The sequence below is a fragment of the Bidens hawaiensis genome, unplaced genomic scaffold (genome assembly GCF_021521415.1).
Source record: "Bidens hawaiensis isolate Kalapana, Puna unplaced genomic scaffold, B.hawaiensis_p1.1 tig00010387_1, whole genome shotgun sequence".
NCBI lineage: Eukaryota > Viridiplantae > Streptophyta > Magnoliopsida > Asterales > Asteraceae > Bidens > Bidens hawaiensis.
Window position 1 is genome coordinate 98,745 of NW_027491790.1, and position 17,168 is coordinate 115,912.

Consider the following 17,168-nt stretch of genomic DNA (forward strand, 5'->3'; position numbering starts at 1 on the left):
GGTCGATGTGGGACGAGCTGATTTGCACAGCTTGTTACTTAACTAATTGACTATTTTAATTCTTTTATCCTCCTAATTGTTTGGAATCTGTAGATCTTTCTACATACACGTATGCCTCTATTAATTACTAAATAACCACTTGTCCTTCGGTTAATTTATATTTTATGAGCTTTAGAACTATATCAAAAGTATAGGTGAAGGTTATATATTAAGAATGGTTTTAATAAACAAATGGTAAATATAAACTTATGGATGACCTTAAGTATTGCATTCTATTGCACATGATTCTGTTTTTTTTTTATCACTACAAAACTGGTTTGCATTCAGCATGAACAATCACAACTTCAACCTGTTGTGTAGCATATAAGTTCAAGTATAGCTTCTTTAGTCGTTCTTCTATAGAACTTAAAGCACGAGACTGATCAGCTTTTGCAAGATAGAAATCCCGCTCCTTTTTAGCTGCCGACAGTTTCAGTGCTAGTTTTTGCTCTCTTGTTGCATTCTTATAAGCTGTATTACAAGTAGTCGAGTTAATATTACAAATTCTTACAAGATTTGAGTGATTGTCATTGAGAATTTGTAACAACTTCATACCAATCTCTTCAGTGAGATGATCCCATTTGAATTTACTCAAGTGTTTAATGTTCCAAAGGGACTTCTTTTTCCCACCTAAACATGCAATCAATGCAACATCATATGACAATTGGTTGTGTATTGCTTATAGGGGCGTGCAAAGTCACTTCGGTTATGGGGGGCCATAACTTAATGGTCATTTAACTATAGATCTTTTAGAATCGTCAAGGTTCATATACAAATTTGAAAACTGATCCATAGTTTTAAAAATGCAAAAAACAAAATAGGGGATGCATAAGCAGAATTGGGTGTGAAATTTTATTACAGTACAATACACTATATATAGAAAAAGATATCACAAGTTTTTAACTTCTTTTACATTTTTCTTGAATAAGTTAAATTTGAAATTTTTTGGATTATTAAAAAAATCTAAAAAGTAATAAATTGACATACGATATATTGTGATAAGATAAGATAATAAAAAATATTAAATTAAAAAACAATCTAGATAATACAAAATAATAAAATATATATTTAAAGTATATTTTTAAAAAGTAATAGATTGACATAGGGTACATTCCGCATATCACAATCATTTGCAAACTCAAGTTGTTGGATCGAACTAGTTGTTGGATTAAATTGAATTTCACATTTTTTATTGAAAACTGCTTTTGTTTTTTCACTTGAGTGTTACGAGCGTTAAAACTTAAAACCCACTCCACATCAAGCTATCCACTATCATGACTTAACGCCACAACTAGTTTGTAAGTCACGATAGTGGATAGCCTAATATAGAGTGAATTAAGTTTTAACACTCATAACACGCAATCTTATCGAAGCAGCCAAAAACACAAAGAAGTTCAGTAGTTAACCCAAAAGTAGCTACAAACACAACAATTAAGTTCATGCACTTTGGTTAGGACAAATATGAGATTTGACACCAAAATAATAATATATAACATAATCATCATGTAGTCATAACAACCATCATATAGCAATGCAATGTATCAAGAGGCACCCAAAAAACATCACAAATTCAACATCATATTGAAATATCATATGGAACAGTTTTCCAAAATTGCAACCATTAGTCTGCAACCAATCAAAACACTCCGCGTGCCTCAAGTCATCACCGCCAGCTAGCTTTAGTTAAGCCTTCCTGCTTCTAGTCCTGGCACCTGCACCTGCAGGTGAAACGCATTTCCCATCATCTTTCTTCTTCTTTGAACCTTTCTTACCTCTTTTCGCCACTTTGTCAGCCTTCAATTCTTCACTTTCAACCAATCCTGAATTTACACCAGTGTCCGTGATGGTTTGCTTGTCAGAATCATTAACAGTCTCTTCGAGCAGCTTCTCACCAGGGGCATTTTCGGTAACATCTGTCGCCTTCCTTTTCTTGTTAGCTTTAGGGGAGGAGCATTTCCCGTCATCTTTCTTCGTTGAACCTTTCTTACCTCTTTTCGCCACTTCGTCAACCTTTAATTCTTCACTTTCAACAAATCCAGAATTTACACCTATGTCCTTGATGGTTTGCTTGTCAGAATCATTAACAGTCTCTTCGAGCAGATTCTCACCAGGGGCATTTTCGGTAACATCTGCAGCCTTCCTTTTCTTGTTAGCTTTAGGTGAAGTCTTTGCAATAACAACTTCATCTTCATCGCTTTCTTTAGTATCCTCATCAGCTTCAGAACACACATCTTTAACCTCAACCTCAGACTTGTCGTCTTTCTCTTCCTCTTTAACATCAACATCGTTTTTCTCATCTTCATTCACCTTTTCCTCTTCCGAAACTGCATTTTCCTCTGATTCTTTTATCTGTCGCTGAAGTGTTTCAATCACACTCATCAATTCTCTATTCACCTGTCAAAAAAAAAACAAATTATTATGCTTATATAACTACTTAAGTCTGCTAATATTCTGTTTACCTGTGGATTCTGCAAGTATTCTGAAATGTCATTGGTACATGAAGGACATTTCATAACATTCTTTTGCGCCCTTAACGAACGTCTACCTTCACAGTTTCTCTCCCTTATAAAAGTTTGACCAGCAAAAGTATCCTGCAAACATGACTTGCAGAAATTGTGTGCACATGGAGTAGTAAGCGGGAGATTCATCACTTTATGGCAGATATGACAACAGAACTCTGCAGCATAAACACTTCATTAGACTTGATTTTTACATTAAAGTTTATGAAACTGATTTTCTTCAAAAAAAACACTCAATTTTTTTAAATAACTAACCTTTGAGAAGCCGTTCACTAACTGACATCATTTGCGTCTTGCGACGAACCACCCTTGTTTCTGTACCATCCCCGGCATCTCTTTGGTTATTTTGTTTTTTGCTTACAGGTGGAGGAATTTTCCATAACCAACAAGCCTTTTCCTCCTGCACATAAAAATTATATATTATAATTTATAAAATGCAGTGAACAGTTTCTAAAAAGTTTAATATAATAAAAAGTCGGATAATATTACATCATAATCCCAAGAAGGGGATCCCTTTCTCTCGGTTACATCACTTGCATCTTTCAGCTCTTTAATAACAGGCAAAGGCCTAGGACAGTCTCCAATTTCATCACTGCAAAATTAAAATAAAAAATGTAAATGAATGAAAATTATTAAAAAAAAAACAATTTTACAGATTTCACATGCTAAAAAATGTAACAGTTATGAGAGCAAATTGGTATACCTTGTCCAAGGAGCAGGATCATTATCACAACGAACAAACAGATACCGACACACTTTGTAACCCTATTAGGAGTGAATTATTAGTCAACAAACACTTTTAAAAATGAGTCAAACCAATATCATGTCAAAACTGAGAATATCATACTTGAATTCCAGGTTTCCTCCAGCATTTCTCAATTCTATATACACCATCATATCGGACTCCTTGCTCAGGTGCATAAGCCGATCGCTTTTCCTTGTGGGACCTACCCAAAGAAAAAAAGAAATTACTGAAACAGTGCTGCTTATTTTGACAAATAAATATCTTTCAAATAAACTGCATGTAACCATTTCATTGAAATCAAATATAATAAAGTGCAAAAAAATGAGATTATTTGTGAAATTGCGTAACTAAAATGATGTGTGTAAATACTAAATAGACTCACAATAAGATAAACATGTATAAATGTCATAAGTGCATACCTCACAACACGGACCGGGTAGCCCTTTTTACAACTAACCCGTAGAGCTTCGTTAGATTTGTTAAACTTCTGATCAAAAGACTGTGTCTTGTTAGTCCTTTTGTTTCCACTCAAATCCCTTCCACCACTGTTAAGTAAGACAAAAAAACACAAAACAACGTCAAATAAAACGCACAAAATACAGTTTTTTTATTACTTCCAATAAAAAAATACGCATATCATACCTTCCAGTGTAAAGAAACCACTCTCCATGATCTTCATCATCTTCATACCCTCCAGATAACGCAACAGATTGTGCACCATAATCAGACTGCCCACAGATCCCAGCAACATGAGGAAGATGAGCCCCCCACTGCCGACATTCCAAACGATCCTCCCATGTTTCACCAACCATAACACCCATTCCTCTTTCGGGATCATTCTCAGCAAGAATGGGCCCAAAATGATCAGGTGGGACAGTTACAAATATCTTCCCACTGCAAGCATTAGCTTTTCCAGTCTTCTTTGCTCTTTCAGTCGTGTACGCTTTGTCTGGTTTATTCTGGTTTAAAACAGAATAGTAAGGTTTCGGTGGCCCAGAAGCAGCATTTGATTTCGTCATCTTTGCCATTCTGATGGCAATGACGAGAGACGAGTTGATTCTGGGGTTGCTAGCCATTTTAGCGGGAATTGTAGTTCTACATATGGCACACGTTTTCTTCCCCTGACCGACCCATTTCTCAAAGCATTTGAGGCAAAAGTTGTGACCGCATGGAGTCTGCACCATAAACAGAAAAACTATATATTAAGCTAACTGGATTAATATGAACTAATTACTATTTAGAAGTCATTACGAAGTAAACACATTGATTCATATACATCTTTTGTACCAGTTTATAAAACAAGTGAAATATTGCCTATCAAAAATGACTCTGTTTATTTCTTCTAAAATAAGCAATTTATTAGAATTAAAAACTTCAAGGTGTTCATTAAAAACTGCTTAACATGCCTGTAAACATATGAATAACAAAACAAGCAGTTTGATTCTGCAACTTCATACACTCTTAAAAACCGTTTGTGCTCAACCTGTTCAGATTAAGCATGGGATGAGCAATAACCAAACAGGTAACCGAAAACCAACTAAACTGATACAAAATTAGCCAAAACCCAAATTAGCCCAAATCAGTTCAGTTTTATATTTATTTATTTTTTTCACTACCCTTGGTTAACTGAACCGAACTATTCATATTTTCATATATTTCTAGCTTTTATATCTCTATTTTATGTATTTATGCCTCCATTTCATTAATCTCAACTCAAATTAACAAAATTTTACCAACTAAGCCAAAAAAAACCAACAAACTAACCAAATAACCCGAACCATTAAACCAAAAACCAATCGGTTAATAACATACACTAACCAATGACTTCAGTTTAGGTTAAGACTAAATGCAAGAAACATATAAAAATATGATTTTTACCGTAACAGGCAATGCAATAAACGATATGTTTAAATGTTTAACTATTATATGCACTTAACAACCTAAAACATAAAACAACCAAATTGAAATTTGCAGTCAGAATAAAAGAACCAAACTCCAAACACTGCAAAAAAATATAAAAATTCGATTTTTACCGTAACAGGCCTCTCGGGTAACTGCATACAAAAAGAACAGTTAAAGCTTCCACTAAGAAGCTTCAACACATCATTACCACTCCCACTCTCCTTTTTCTCACCAGATCCGAGTCCGGATCCGGATCCACTCATCAACTGCTGACGTCGTCTAGCCTTGTCCACGTCAGACAATGACGTGTCAGACTCAATCGCCCTAATCGCCGCCACAAGCCCATCCGACGGCTCAGATCCAGACGCCGACGCGCCGGTGACCGACGGCGCGTTGGCGGGTACGAGATTAGTACAGTCTGGACACTCCCATTGTGCGGCGTCAGCTAGGGTTTGTGGACGAGAGGATGATGATAAGCAGTCGAGGTGCCATGGAGTGACACATGTTTTGCATGTTATCTTTTCTTCTTCCGGTGGGTTGAGTTTGCAGATCATGCACCCGCCGTCGCCGTCGCAGGGGAGGTTGCTGCTGGTATTGTTCGCCATTGGAATAATAATAATATTATTATTATTAAAATTAATGTGTGTAGTGGTGGTGATGATGATGAATGAGGAGTGTGTTGTGTTGTTATTATTATAAAGAGATTTGAAATATTTCGTTTGTTGGGGAAAATGAAAATTGAAATTTGTGAAATGGGTTTTGTTTTGGTTTTGGATTTGATTTGAATTTTTCCCTCTTTTTGAGTTTTTACTCTATTTGAGTAGTTTCAAACTCTTCATGGTTTGATTTGTCAAAACTTTTTGTATGAGCTTTTTTTTTGTTAAACTATGGATTTGGTAAGTAGTAAAGAGATATCTGGTTTGAGGATGATGTGTTGGTTAAAAGGCTTATTAAATATGTTGGCGTTAATGATTAAAAGTAGTAGATGGCATGATCAACGTTGTAATTTGAATAGACTGTGATATTATTAGTTAGTGATGGACACACGTGTTTATTTATTGATAACGGATGTGTCACGTGGTTGGTTGTTTATCTGTAAGACAATGTGACCATTGATCAATGATCATCCAACTCTACAACGAAACAACAAATGCCACAATTGTTTATTATAAATCAAGATTTGAATAGTATCATCAAAGTATATCATGGAGATCAAGAATTCAGTCCGAAACAACAAAGTATAATACGAGAGTCAATGCAAAACCAGTATGCGCACAACAATAATGGGGGGTTTGGTGTGAAAATTGAAAGCAAGGCAACAAGTGACAAAGCCATAAATCAACAAAGTCTAAAATGCTAGTAGATATAAAAGTATTACTTTAAGAAATAGATAAAGGTTGTCATAACATGGATATGTTGTAAATCAATGAAGATTAAATAAAGCAACATGTAAAATTTATAAACCTGAAAAGTTTTTTCTTATGAAAAATCATTTAATTAAATGATTTAATCTTATACTATTTGAAATTCAAATAAGTATGGAAGTTATACTTAGAGCATGTATTTTATTCAAATCATGCATACAAACTTTGACGAAACGAGATAACCCGGTTGCGGCGGTGGTGTTCAAAAACAGCAGCGGCTGAGCGGGATGATAATGACTAGTGGCCGGCTTTGGTTCCTTCGGCGGCTAGGTTCATATGCCGTAAACAATAATAATAATAATAATAATTAGGCTGTGCAACGGTTCAGAACCGCGAGAATCGAACCGGAACCGGAAACGAACCGGAACCGAAAATGAGTGAAAAATAGAACCGAAACCGGAACCTATTATAGTAAACCGGTTCGGTTCCAGAACCGCTAAAGCCGGTTCTCGCTAATCGGTTCTGGCTAGAACCGGTTCGATCATTTATTTATCAAATGAGTTATGAAAACTTTGCAAATTGCAAAATAAGTTTATACAATTGTATGTTTCCCTTTCATGGTAAAACTAATTTAGATTACAACATGAACATCCGTTATATTTTTTATTAAAACCTAAGTGTTGAAGTTAAATAAATCATTAGCAACGATAGATTAATGGAATATCATATCATTTTATATTAAATTACCTTAACAACTTCAATCAAAATTGATCATGGTTGCTAGTTCTTGAACGTTAAGAAAAAAGATTTGAATTGAAAATAATTGAATGGATGCCGGTTAATAAATTACTCTATATAAAATGGAGATTGGTAAATTTATTTAAAACGTTTTGAATATTCCGGTTTTTCGGTTCCAAGTCTAGAACCGTCGGTTTTACCCGGAACCGAACCGGGAACCGTTTAAGGCAAATTCTGAGAACCGAGAACCGGACCGGTACACACATTAGAGGTTCTGAGGCACCGGTTCGGTTCCAGTTCTAACAGTTCCGAACCGTTTTTTCTCACCCCTAATAATAATCACAGAATGTCACGAGATGTTAATATATGTTGCACGAGATGTTAATATATGTTGGCTATGGGGGCGGCTCCAATAAACTTGGAGTGTGCTCCAAGTTTTTTATTTTAAAATCTGTTAATATATGTCACGAGATCTTAATATATATTTAGTAATCTTATAATATATTACTAAACATTATTCAGGTCCATAGTCCAACTCGTTTCAACTCTTATTTAAAGCCTGAACCAGTTTATTTATCTAATAAATAAACTTAAAGATATTATTTATATTTAGTATAGATAATAATCAGTTTAGTCATTCGTCAATATCGGTTAACTAATTAAGCGGATTTTATGCTCGTTACCCAATGTGTAACTCTCACGGGTCACAACCTGGTAGGCCACGTTGACTTATCCGAACCGGTCCATAATTCCAACAGTCTCCCACTTGGACGGATTCGGTTAAGTTTCTCAACGCTGACAACCAGCGATGCTCTAGCTACACATGGCTGCCCCCAACAGGTTATGACATTTTAAATTCATTAACCAAAAGATCTTGGAATACATTATTGCAAGATAATGAAAATATAGTAATCGTTGTCATCTATCATTTCCGTATAAGACACCAACTGAACAATGAGACATGGATCAGATCAATCTCATATGGAGTTCAATCATTATCGTTTTCGTTATCGAGTCAAAGTGGTCCAATCAAACACACAATAATTTTGGGTGAGGCCTCACACTTTACCAATTTAAATTAACGACGGCGCCAAGATGTCTAACTGTTACATATCATGTAAGAGTACGGAATCCCATCTTGATTACATACAACTCCCACTGAACTTCAGAATACTCCCAACCAATGCCTTTATGACTGGCAGTTACGCGACAACGGGTGACATCGATCAAAGAATGCCTTTAGTAAACGAAAGTTCTAATATGTATCTCATGTCTAAGGATACTAAATGAGCATACCAATATCAAATGCATCTTATGACTAAGATCCATGAAGACGATTTGATGCGAGTTACATCCAACGTCATTCATAATGAGGTCTGTGAGTTTGGAAGTCAACCCTTGAGTCCAAAGACAGAATAGTCTTAATTCAGAATCGCTCCCACGAGTCTGACCGACTACGGATAATTTAGAATACAATATTCATGGATTAAACGTATTAAAATGAACACAGTTATAATATTCAACGTTTGCATTTAACCATTAAATCAAAAGTGAACTCAAAAGTATAACTGTTTAAATGTTCATACATCTAAATACTAAATCAAAACAAATTACTAGCTAATCTAAGACCGACAGCATCCCTGTGATAGTCATGCTTGTCCTGAGCCATCGGCTTAGTGAACGGGTCTGCTAGGTTTTGATCTGTGTCTACTTTGCTTATTATGATGTCACCTCGTTCCAGTATCTCCCGTATGAGGTGGAACTTCCTTAGAATGTGCTTGGCTCTGTGATGAGATATGGGCTCTTTGGCCTGAGCAATAGCACCTGTGTTATCACAGAACACCTCGATTGGTTTGCGAATACTCGGAACCACATCGAGATCGGTGATGAACTTCTTCATCCAAGCAGCCTCTTTAGCAGCATCCGATGCAGCTATGTATTCGGATTCGGTGATAGAATCCGCCACTACACTCTATTTGGAGCTCTTCCAATAAATAGCTCCTCCATTTAGAGTGAAAACGAAACCTGACTGTGAGCGAGAATCATCTTGGTCATTCTGGAAGCTAGCATCAGTGTAACACCTTATAGTGAGCTCCTCTTCCACTCCCCCAAACACCAAGAACATATATTTGGTCCTATTCAAGTACCTTAAAATGTCCTTCACAGCAGTCCAATGGGCAATGCCAGGACTCTGTTGAAAACGACTGGTCATGCTCAAGGCATACGAGACGTCTGGTCTAGTACATAACATAGTATACATGATAGAACCAACCGCTGAAGCATATGGAATTGCTTGTATATGTTTAGATTCAATGTCCGTTGCCGGAGATTGCGATTGCTTAACACGGTTCCTTTAGTCATTGGAACAGCTACTTTCTTGGAGTTTTCCATTATGAAGCGTGCCATTACTTTGTCTATGTAAGTACTTTGACTTAGCCCTAGAATCCGCTTAGATCTATCTCTATAGATCTTTATTCCCAGAATATATGCAGCTTCTCCAAGATCTTTCATTGCAAAACAAGATTCCAACCAGTGTTTAACTTCCTTAAGCATAGGAATGTTGTTTCCAATATATCATCCACATACAAGATGAGGAATGATATAGTGCTCCCACTAGCCTTTCTGTAAACACAAGGCTCATCTTCATTTTTGACAAAACCAAACTCTTTGATTTTCTCATCAAAGTGAAGATTCCAGCTTCGAGATGCTTGCTTAAGTCCATAAATGGACTTGTTCAATTTGCAAACCCTAGTAGGATACTTTTGATCGACAAAGCCTTCAGGCTGAACCATATAAACATCTTCAGAAAGACGTCCATTAAGAAAAGCGGTTTTGACATCCATTTGCCATATCTCATAGTCATAGTATGCAGCAATGGCAAGCAATATCCTTATTGACTTAGTCATAGCAACGGGCGAAAATGTTTCATCATAGTCAACACCTTGAGTTTGAGTAAAGCCTTTCGCGACTAGCCGTGCTTTATAGGTTTGCACATTTCCATGCATGTCGGTTTTTCTCTTGAAAATCCATTTGCTCCCTACTGCCCGACTATCGAGGGGTAGCTCAACCAAGTTCCAAACTTGGTTATCCTGCATGGATTGCATCTCGGCGTTCATGGCATCTTGCCATTTCTCGGATTCCGGATCCAAGATAGCAGATTTGTAGTTAGTAGGCTCTTCACCAGACTCGGCTACTAATAAGACTTCATATAGATGCCATAAGTATCTAGAATTTGGTATGGGGGTCCTACTACTTCTGCGAACGCTCGTGTTCACGTCTGATGTATCAACAACAACAACTTGTTGATCAGACGCTCCAACTTCCTCAGCGGTTGTTTGTGGTTCTTGAATTTCTTCAAGATCGACAATGTTATCTCTAGTTCCTCGATTGAGAAATTTCTTCTCAAGGAAGTGGCATTTCCTCTTGATAGAAATCGTATTTGTATCAGGATGAAAGAGGTAATAACCGCTTTGGTTATAGTATCCGACGAAAACAACTTTTACGCCACTGGGATCAAGTTTGTCATCCGACTCACTTGAGATGCAAGCATCACATCCTCATACTCTAAGGTAAGACAATTTGGGCTTATTTCCCTTATGTCATATCTCATATGGGGTTTTGTCTATCTTCTTAGTTGGAGCTAGATTGACAATGCGGGCGGCGGTCATAAGGGCATAACCCCAAAAGGAGTGAGGCAAGTTAGTTATACACATCATCAATCGAACCATGTTTAGCAAAGTTCGATTTCTCCTCTCGCTCATGCCATTATGTTTGGGTGTGCCAGGTGGAGTGAGCTGTGAAACAATTCCATGCTCTTTTAGATGAGTGAGAACTCTGAGCTGAGATATTCTCCACCTCGATCTGATCGAAGCATTTTAATGGTTTTACCAAGTTGTTTTTCCACTTCGTTTTGAAACTCTTTGAACCTTTCAAAAGTTTCGTGCTTGTGTTTCATAAGATACACATAAGCGTATCGACTATAATCGTCGATAAAAGAAACAAAGTATCTTTCATGGTTTCTAGTCATGGTTCTGAAGGGTCCACATACATCAGTATGTATGAGTCCTAACAGATCACTTGCTCGTTCACTTTTTATGAGTGAAGGAGTCTTTGGCGAGTTTGCCAGCTAAGCAAGATTCGCAATCGTCAAACGAGTCCGGTCCTGTGGATTCAATAATCCCTTCGGATTGGAGTCTTTTAAATCTTGCCTTACTTATGTAGCCAAGTCGGCAATGCCATAGAAAAGTATCATTGATGTTAGTCTTGATACGTTTTGAAATATAATATACGTTATTGTCAGTTTGAACATCAGTCTCATAAATACCATTTCGAGGTTTAGCCTCAAAATAAAAGATATCATTTAAGTAAGCAGAAAAACATACTTAAAACCTTGTTCAAGCAACAATGAAAATGAAATGATGTTTCTGGTCAAACCAGGAGCATACAAACAATTATTCAAAGGAAAAACTAGGCCGGATGGACAAGTAAAATGAAAAACTCCAGTTGCCAGAACTGGTACTCTCTTCCCATCTCCAACGATGAGTTCTATGCTGCCTTCATTCAGTTTCTTCCACTTCTCAAGCTACTGCAAGACATTAAGAATGTGGAAATCATATCCGGTATCAAATACCCATGTGTTGCTAGAGACAGTGAAAAGTTCAATAACGTATATGGAAATACCTCGAGAAGAGCCTTCACCATTGGCCTTCCTCTTTGCTAGCTCAGCTAGATGCTCGGGGCAGTTACACATCCAGTGCCCCATCTTGTTGCACTTGTAGCACTGGCGCTCCTCAGGAGGCGGCAGTGGTGCCTTTGCAACTTTCTTGTTAGTGTGGTGGCAGATTTGGCAGCAACAATAACTTTCTTCTTGCCTTTTCCCTTATAACCATGATTCTTGGTTTTAGGCTTCTTTACACCAGCAGATTGGATAATCAAAACTTGATTGATCCTAGAATGAATGTTCATCTCAGCCGTTTTGAGCATGTTGTGCAGCTCCGGCACTGTCTTTACCCAGCCATTCATGTTGAAATTCATTACGAACTGGTCGTAAGAGCTGGGGAGAGAGTTGAGGATGAAATCCGATGCCATCTCATCAAGCATGGGATAATCAAGTTTTTTAAGCTGATCGATGTGCCCATTCATCTTAAGAACATGTGCACTGACGGGAGACCCTTCTACCATCTTGCAACTTATGAGTTGTTTCATGATATCGAACCGTTCCTGACGGGCTTGTTTCTGGAACATGCCCTTGAGTTGTTCCAGCATCTCATAGGCACCAAAGTCTTCTAAGCCTTTAGCAAGCTCAGAAGTCATGGTGGCTAGCATAATACAGGAGACCTTAGCCGAGTCATCCCTATGCTTGTCAAGAGCTTTTCGAGCAACGACTGTGTTGTTTTCAGGCTCGTTTGGAACAGGTCCATCGAGAACATACAGACGCTTTGTCATTGTAAGAACTAGTCTTAAGTTGCGGTGTCATTCGATGAAGTTGGTACCGTTTAGCTTATCCTTCTCAAGGATAGTCTTAAGTGTGTAGGGTGTGTTATCGTTTGATGACATCTGATTAATAAAGCAAAAGTAAATTTAATTAGTATTTTCGATGTTGTAATCCTATTATTAATGACCCAATAACATTAATGAATTAGGAGCATGAGAATCTGGCTTCCAGTTATTAAAGGCAGCTGTAGCACACAACATTAATAAGTGGTTAGGCAAACTGACAACAATTGTCAATTGTAAATAGAGCACAACTCTCGGTTATGAGGCCTATAGGGACAACGATTGTTTGTATAGATACGTTTAGCCTCATCTTTGCCCACTTTAAGTCTCCAGACATGCTTTAGCACGTAACAGGAGAGTAAAGTAATAGTTGTCCTAGTACAGTGACGTGTGAAAGTGCCGGATGTGTCAACGAAACGCTTTCACCTTGATGGGATATGCTAGAAAACAAGTGCGGTGCTTTAGCTCCAAACACTCGAAATTTTGCAGTATGCCTCAAGTGTGACTTCTAGTAGGATTGACACAAACTATTGGTTTTAAATTGGGATTAATTTTATAACTACCAAATAGAGTAAAAGTCAAATTTTACTGTATTTATTATCGGGACAATAAATGATGAACCCTTTCATCTCTCAGGACGCTTAGTTTTAAATAACATATTAAAAACTAAGTTTGTCGCGATACGTCTAACCAATTTTAAGTTAATAGAGAACTATTAAGTTATAAGGTTTTGGAAAATCAAATTTAGTTTAATTTTGCAAAAACTTTATTGGTTAATTAAAATTTATTTTAATATATTTGATATTAGGTCGGTGGTATTATAACCTATTATAATAAAACAAGCAACCACAATAGCAAACAAGAATATGTAAATCTTAAATGACCAAAAAGGTTATTGGTCTTGCTAGAGCCTATTAGCAAGACCAATCGGGTCATAAGGTCACAACACAAACAACCACACGGATGGACTCCTGGTGCATCCGGTCATATTTGCTAACTCCCACTGACTTCAAGAACTCCACGAGCTCGTCCTCGGTTTTCCTTCGGGTCTTCTTCATTACAATTTTAAAAATACATATAATGAAAAACCAAACCCTAACTATTACAATTTTGAACCATTAAAAGTGGCCAAAAACTATAAAATAAAACCGAAAAATAAATACAACTTTTGAACTATCCATATGGCCAAAAACCAAAAACCATTCAACCAAACAAACAAGGTCGGACCAGATTTACATATTCGATAAAAATAAAATTGAACAATATTTTGGTCAAATAAAATAAATAAAAATTGACCAAACCAAGATTGCTCAAAAACTTGTCTAGATCAAAAACTTCAACTAGTTTGAAGTTTATGATGTAGATCTGGTGAAAAGACCGGATTCGACTCGTATGTTGTAACCAAGGCTCTGATACCACTGTTGGGTTCCAGTGGTGATCAGTCAACGGTTTAACCTTTAAACCCGGTTTTAATTATAAAGGTTTCATAGTTATTAATCCTATTAATAAAATATTACGCAGCGGAATATGAAACGAGTAATCACCAAAAACGGAACCATACAGGATCCGGTTACATACGATACGAGTACCTTTAAACGGTTTAACCTTTAAACCCGGTTTTAATTATAAAGGTTTCATAGTTATTAATCCTATTAATAAAATATTACGCAGCGGAATATGAAACGAGTAATCACCAAAAACGGAACCATACAGGATCCGGTTACATACGATACGAGTACAAGTCTAAACAACCAAAGTAAATAATAATATTCACGACACTATTTAATTTTACCTCGGGTAATGAATAACCGGTTGAGACACCGAGAGTTAACGAGCGACGCTAGTTGATGAAACGAGATAACCCGGTTGCAGCGGTGGTGTTCAAAAACAGCAGCGGCTGAGCGAGATGATAATGACTAGTGGCCGGCTTTGGTTCCTTCGGCGGCTAGGTTCATACACCGTAAACAATAATAATAATAATAATAATAATAATAATCATCATCACAGAATGTCACGAGATGTTAATATATGTTGCACGAGATGTTAATATATGTTGGCTATGGGGGCGGCTCCAATAAAATTGGAGTGTGCTCCAAGTTTTTTTATTTTAAAATCTGTTAATATATGTCACGAGATCTTAATATATATTTAGTAATCTTATAATATATTACTAAACATTAATCGGGCCCGTAGTCCAACTCATTTTAACTCTTGTTTAAAGCCTGAACCAGTTTATTTATCTAATAAATAAACTTAAAGATATTATTTATATTTAGTATAGATAATAATCAGTTTAGTCATTCGTTAAATCGGTTAACTAATTAAGCGGAATTTATGCTCGTTACCCAAGGTGTAACTTTCACGGGTCACAACCCGGTCGGCCACGTTGACTTATCCGAACCGGTCCATAATTCCAACAGGATCTACAGCTTGCCTACAGGGGTCGGCCGACCCCTGTGATAAAAAAAAAGAATTGGTGTTATATATACGAAAAAACTCTTATCGACCCTTGTAAAATTTTGACATCAACCCTTGTAAAACATTGAGAAGAGGAGAAAAGAAAAAACAAAAGAAAAAAGAATAAATATTATCATAAAGTTTTCCGGCGAGCTTAAGGTTGCAGGTGAAGGTAGAGAGGATATGGAGGTAGATAAGTTAATCTGTATTTTATATGTTATTGGATGCGTGTCATAATCACTTTTCATTCTTACTATTTTTCAATTTTTTTCCCATTACTAGTACATAAATAATAAATAATTTATTAAAGTATCATTTTAGTTTTACCCAAGTTACTACATTTTCTTTTTTGTTTACTTTTCCTGATTGAACTAAATAGTTTTTTTTACTTTGTTTTGTATTTTTTAACTTTATGTTTTTATTAAAATATTTTATATATATAGTTTAGGCTTTGTCGTTGTGTTTGTATAAAAACATATATAAGTTTACTAGTTTTTATTCTCCATATTACGGGGGTTGTTTTATATTATTTGTTTCTAATATTTTTTTATTTTTGAATTTTTTATTTTTTTTTATTTTATGAAAGTTAATAATATACTTATGGTTTTATGATAAATTGTTTCACAAATAAATGAGATGATATAACCCGGTTTAAAAGCTATATGGGTTTGATGAGACCCAAGACCCGTTTATTTTCTGACGATAAAATTGGTTTTTCAATTATAAATAATATATATATTTTTTCAAATAAATCAGATTTTAATTTTTAGTATATATATTTTTATAGGATTTTTATATCAAATATTTGGTGAGATTAGTTTTTAATTTAATGGGATGTTATAACCCGTTTAATAAATATTAGGGTTTGATAAGACCCTATACTCGTGAATTCGGGTCAAATGCATGAGAAGTCTCCATTTAAAAATCAAAAAAATCTGGTGACTCTAAAAAAAAGAGGAGCGACCACATCGCGACACATAAGATTTTTATATTACGGGGTTGTTTTATATTGTTTGCTCTAATATTTATTTATTTATTTTTTGAAATTATTTTTTTTTATTGTATGAAAGTTAATAATATACTTATCGTTTGATGATAAATTGTTTCACAAATAAATGAGATGTTATAACCCGGTTTAAAAACTATATGGTTTTGATGAGACCCAAGAACCGTTTATTTTTTTACTATATAATTGGTATTTTTAATTATAAATAATATTTATGAAAGTTAATAATATATCTATGGTTTGATGAGACCCAAAACCCGTTTATTTTTTTTTACTATAAAATAGGTTTTTAATTTAAATAATATATATATTTTTTAAAATAAATAAGATATTAATTTTTAGTATATCCTATTTTATAGGATTTTTACATCAATAATTTGGTGAGAATACTTTTTTATTTAATGAGATGCTATAACCCATTTAAGGAATATCTGGGTTTGGTAAGACCCATACCCATGAATTCGGGTCAAATGCATGAGAAGCCTTCATTTAAAAATCAAGCAAATCTGGTTACTCCAGAAAAAGGGGGAGCGACCACACCGCGACACGTAGGATTTTTATGTCTTCGTTTATATATATTATAGATTCATACATACGTAAACAGGTGCACGTTTGCTCATCGACTCAAGGCTTTGTTGCCTTCAATGAGTCTAGTGATTGACGTAATTTTATTTTTATATTTATAATTTAATATCTTTTTTTATGTGACCCGACTCGACCGGAAGATACGGTAAAAATTTAATATTTAGTGATTGACAAATGATCCCCAAAATTTCCGACCCATGTGGAAAAATTTTCTGGATCCGCCACTAAATCACATTGTTTGGTTCACATGAGTCAGAGCGTTGTTTGGGTGAGCATAGTTTGCTATTGATGCGACATAACACATGTTCTAGCCGAAT

At 35.7% G+C, this 17,168-nt stretch overlaps 1 protein-coding gene across 1 annotated transcript; it reads right to left on the reverse strand.

Annotated features, from left to right (window-relative positions):
• Nucleotides 1–1,404: 1,404 nt before the first annotated feature.
• LOC143535106 (E3 ubiquitin-protein ligase ORTHRUS 2-like) lies at nucleotides 1,405–5,941 on the reverse strand. The gene is made up of 9 exons (XM_077029443.1): nucleotides 5,337–5,941; nucleotides 3,946–4,478; nucleotides 3,723–3,848; nucleotides 3,406–3,505; nucleotides 3,262–3,323; nucleotides 3,048–3,150; nucleotides 2,814–2,958; nucleotides 2,499–2,716; nucleotides 1,405–2,433 (listed from the first exon to the last, which is right to left on the reverse strand). Exons 1-9 carry the CDS (start codon nucleotides 5,808–5,810, stop codon nucleotides 1,723–1,725), a joined length of 2,472 nt encoding a protein of 823 aa, XP_076885558.1. The 5' UTR covers nucleotides 5,811–5,941; the 3' UTR covers nucleotides 1,405–1,722.
• Nucleotides 5,942–17,168: the final 11,227 nt, after the last annotated feature.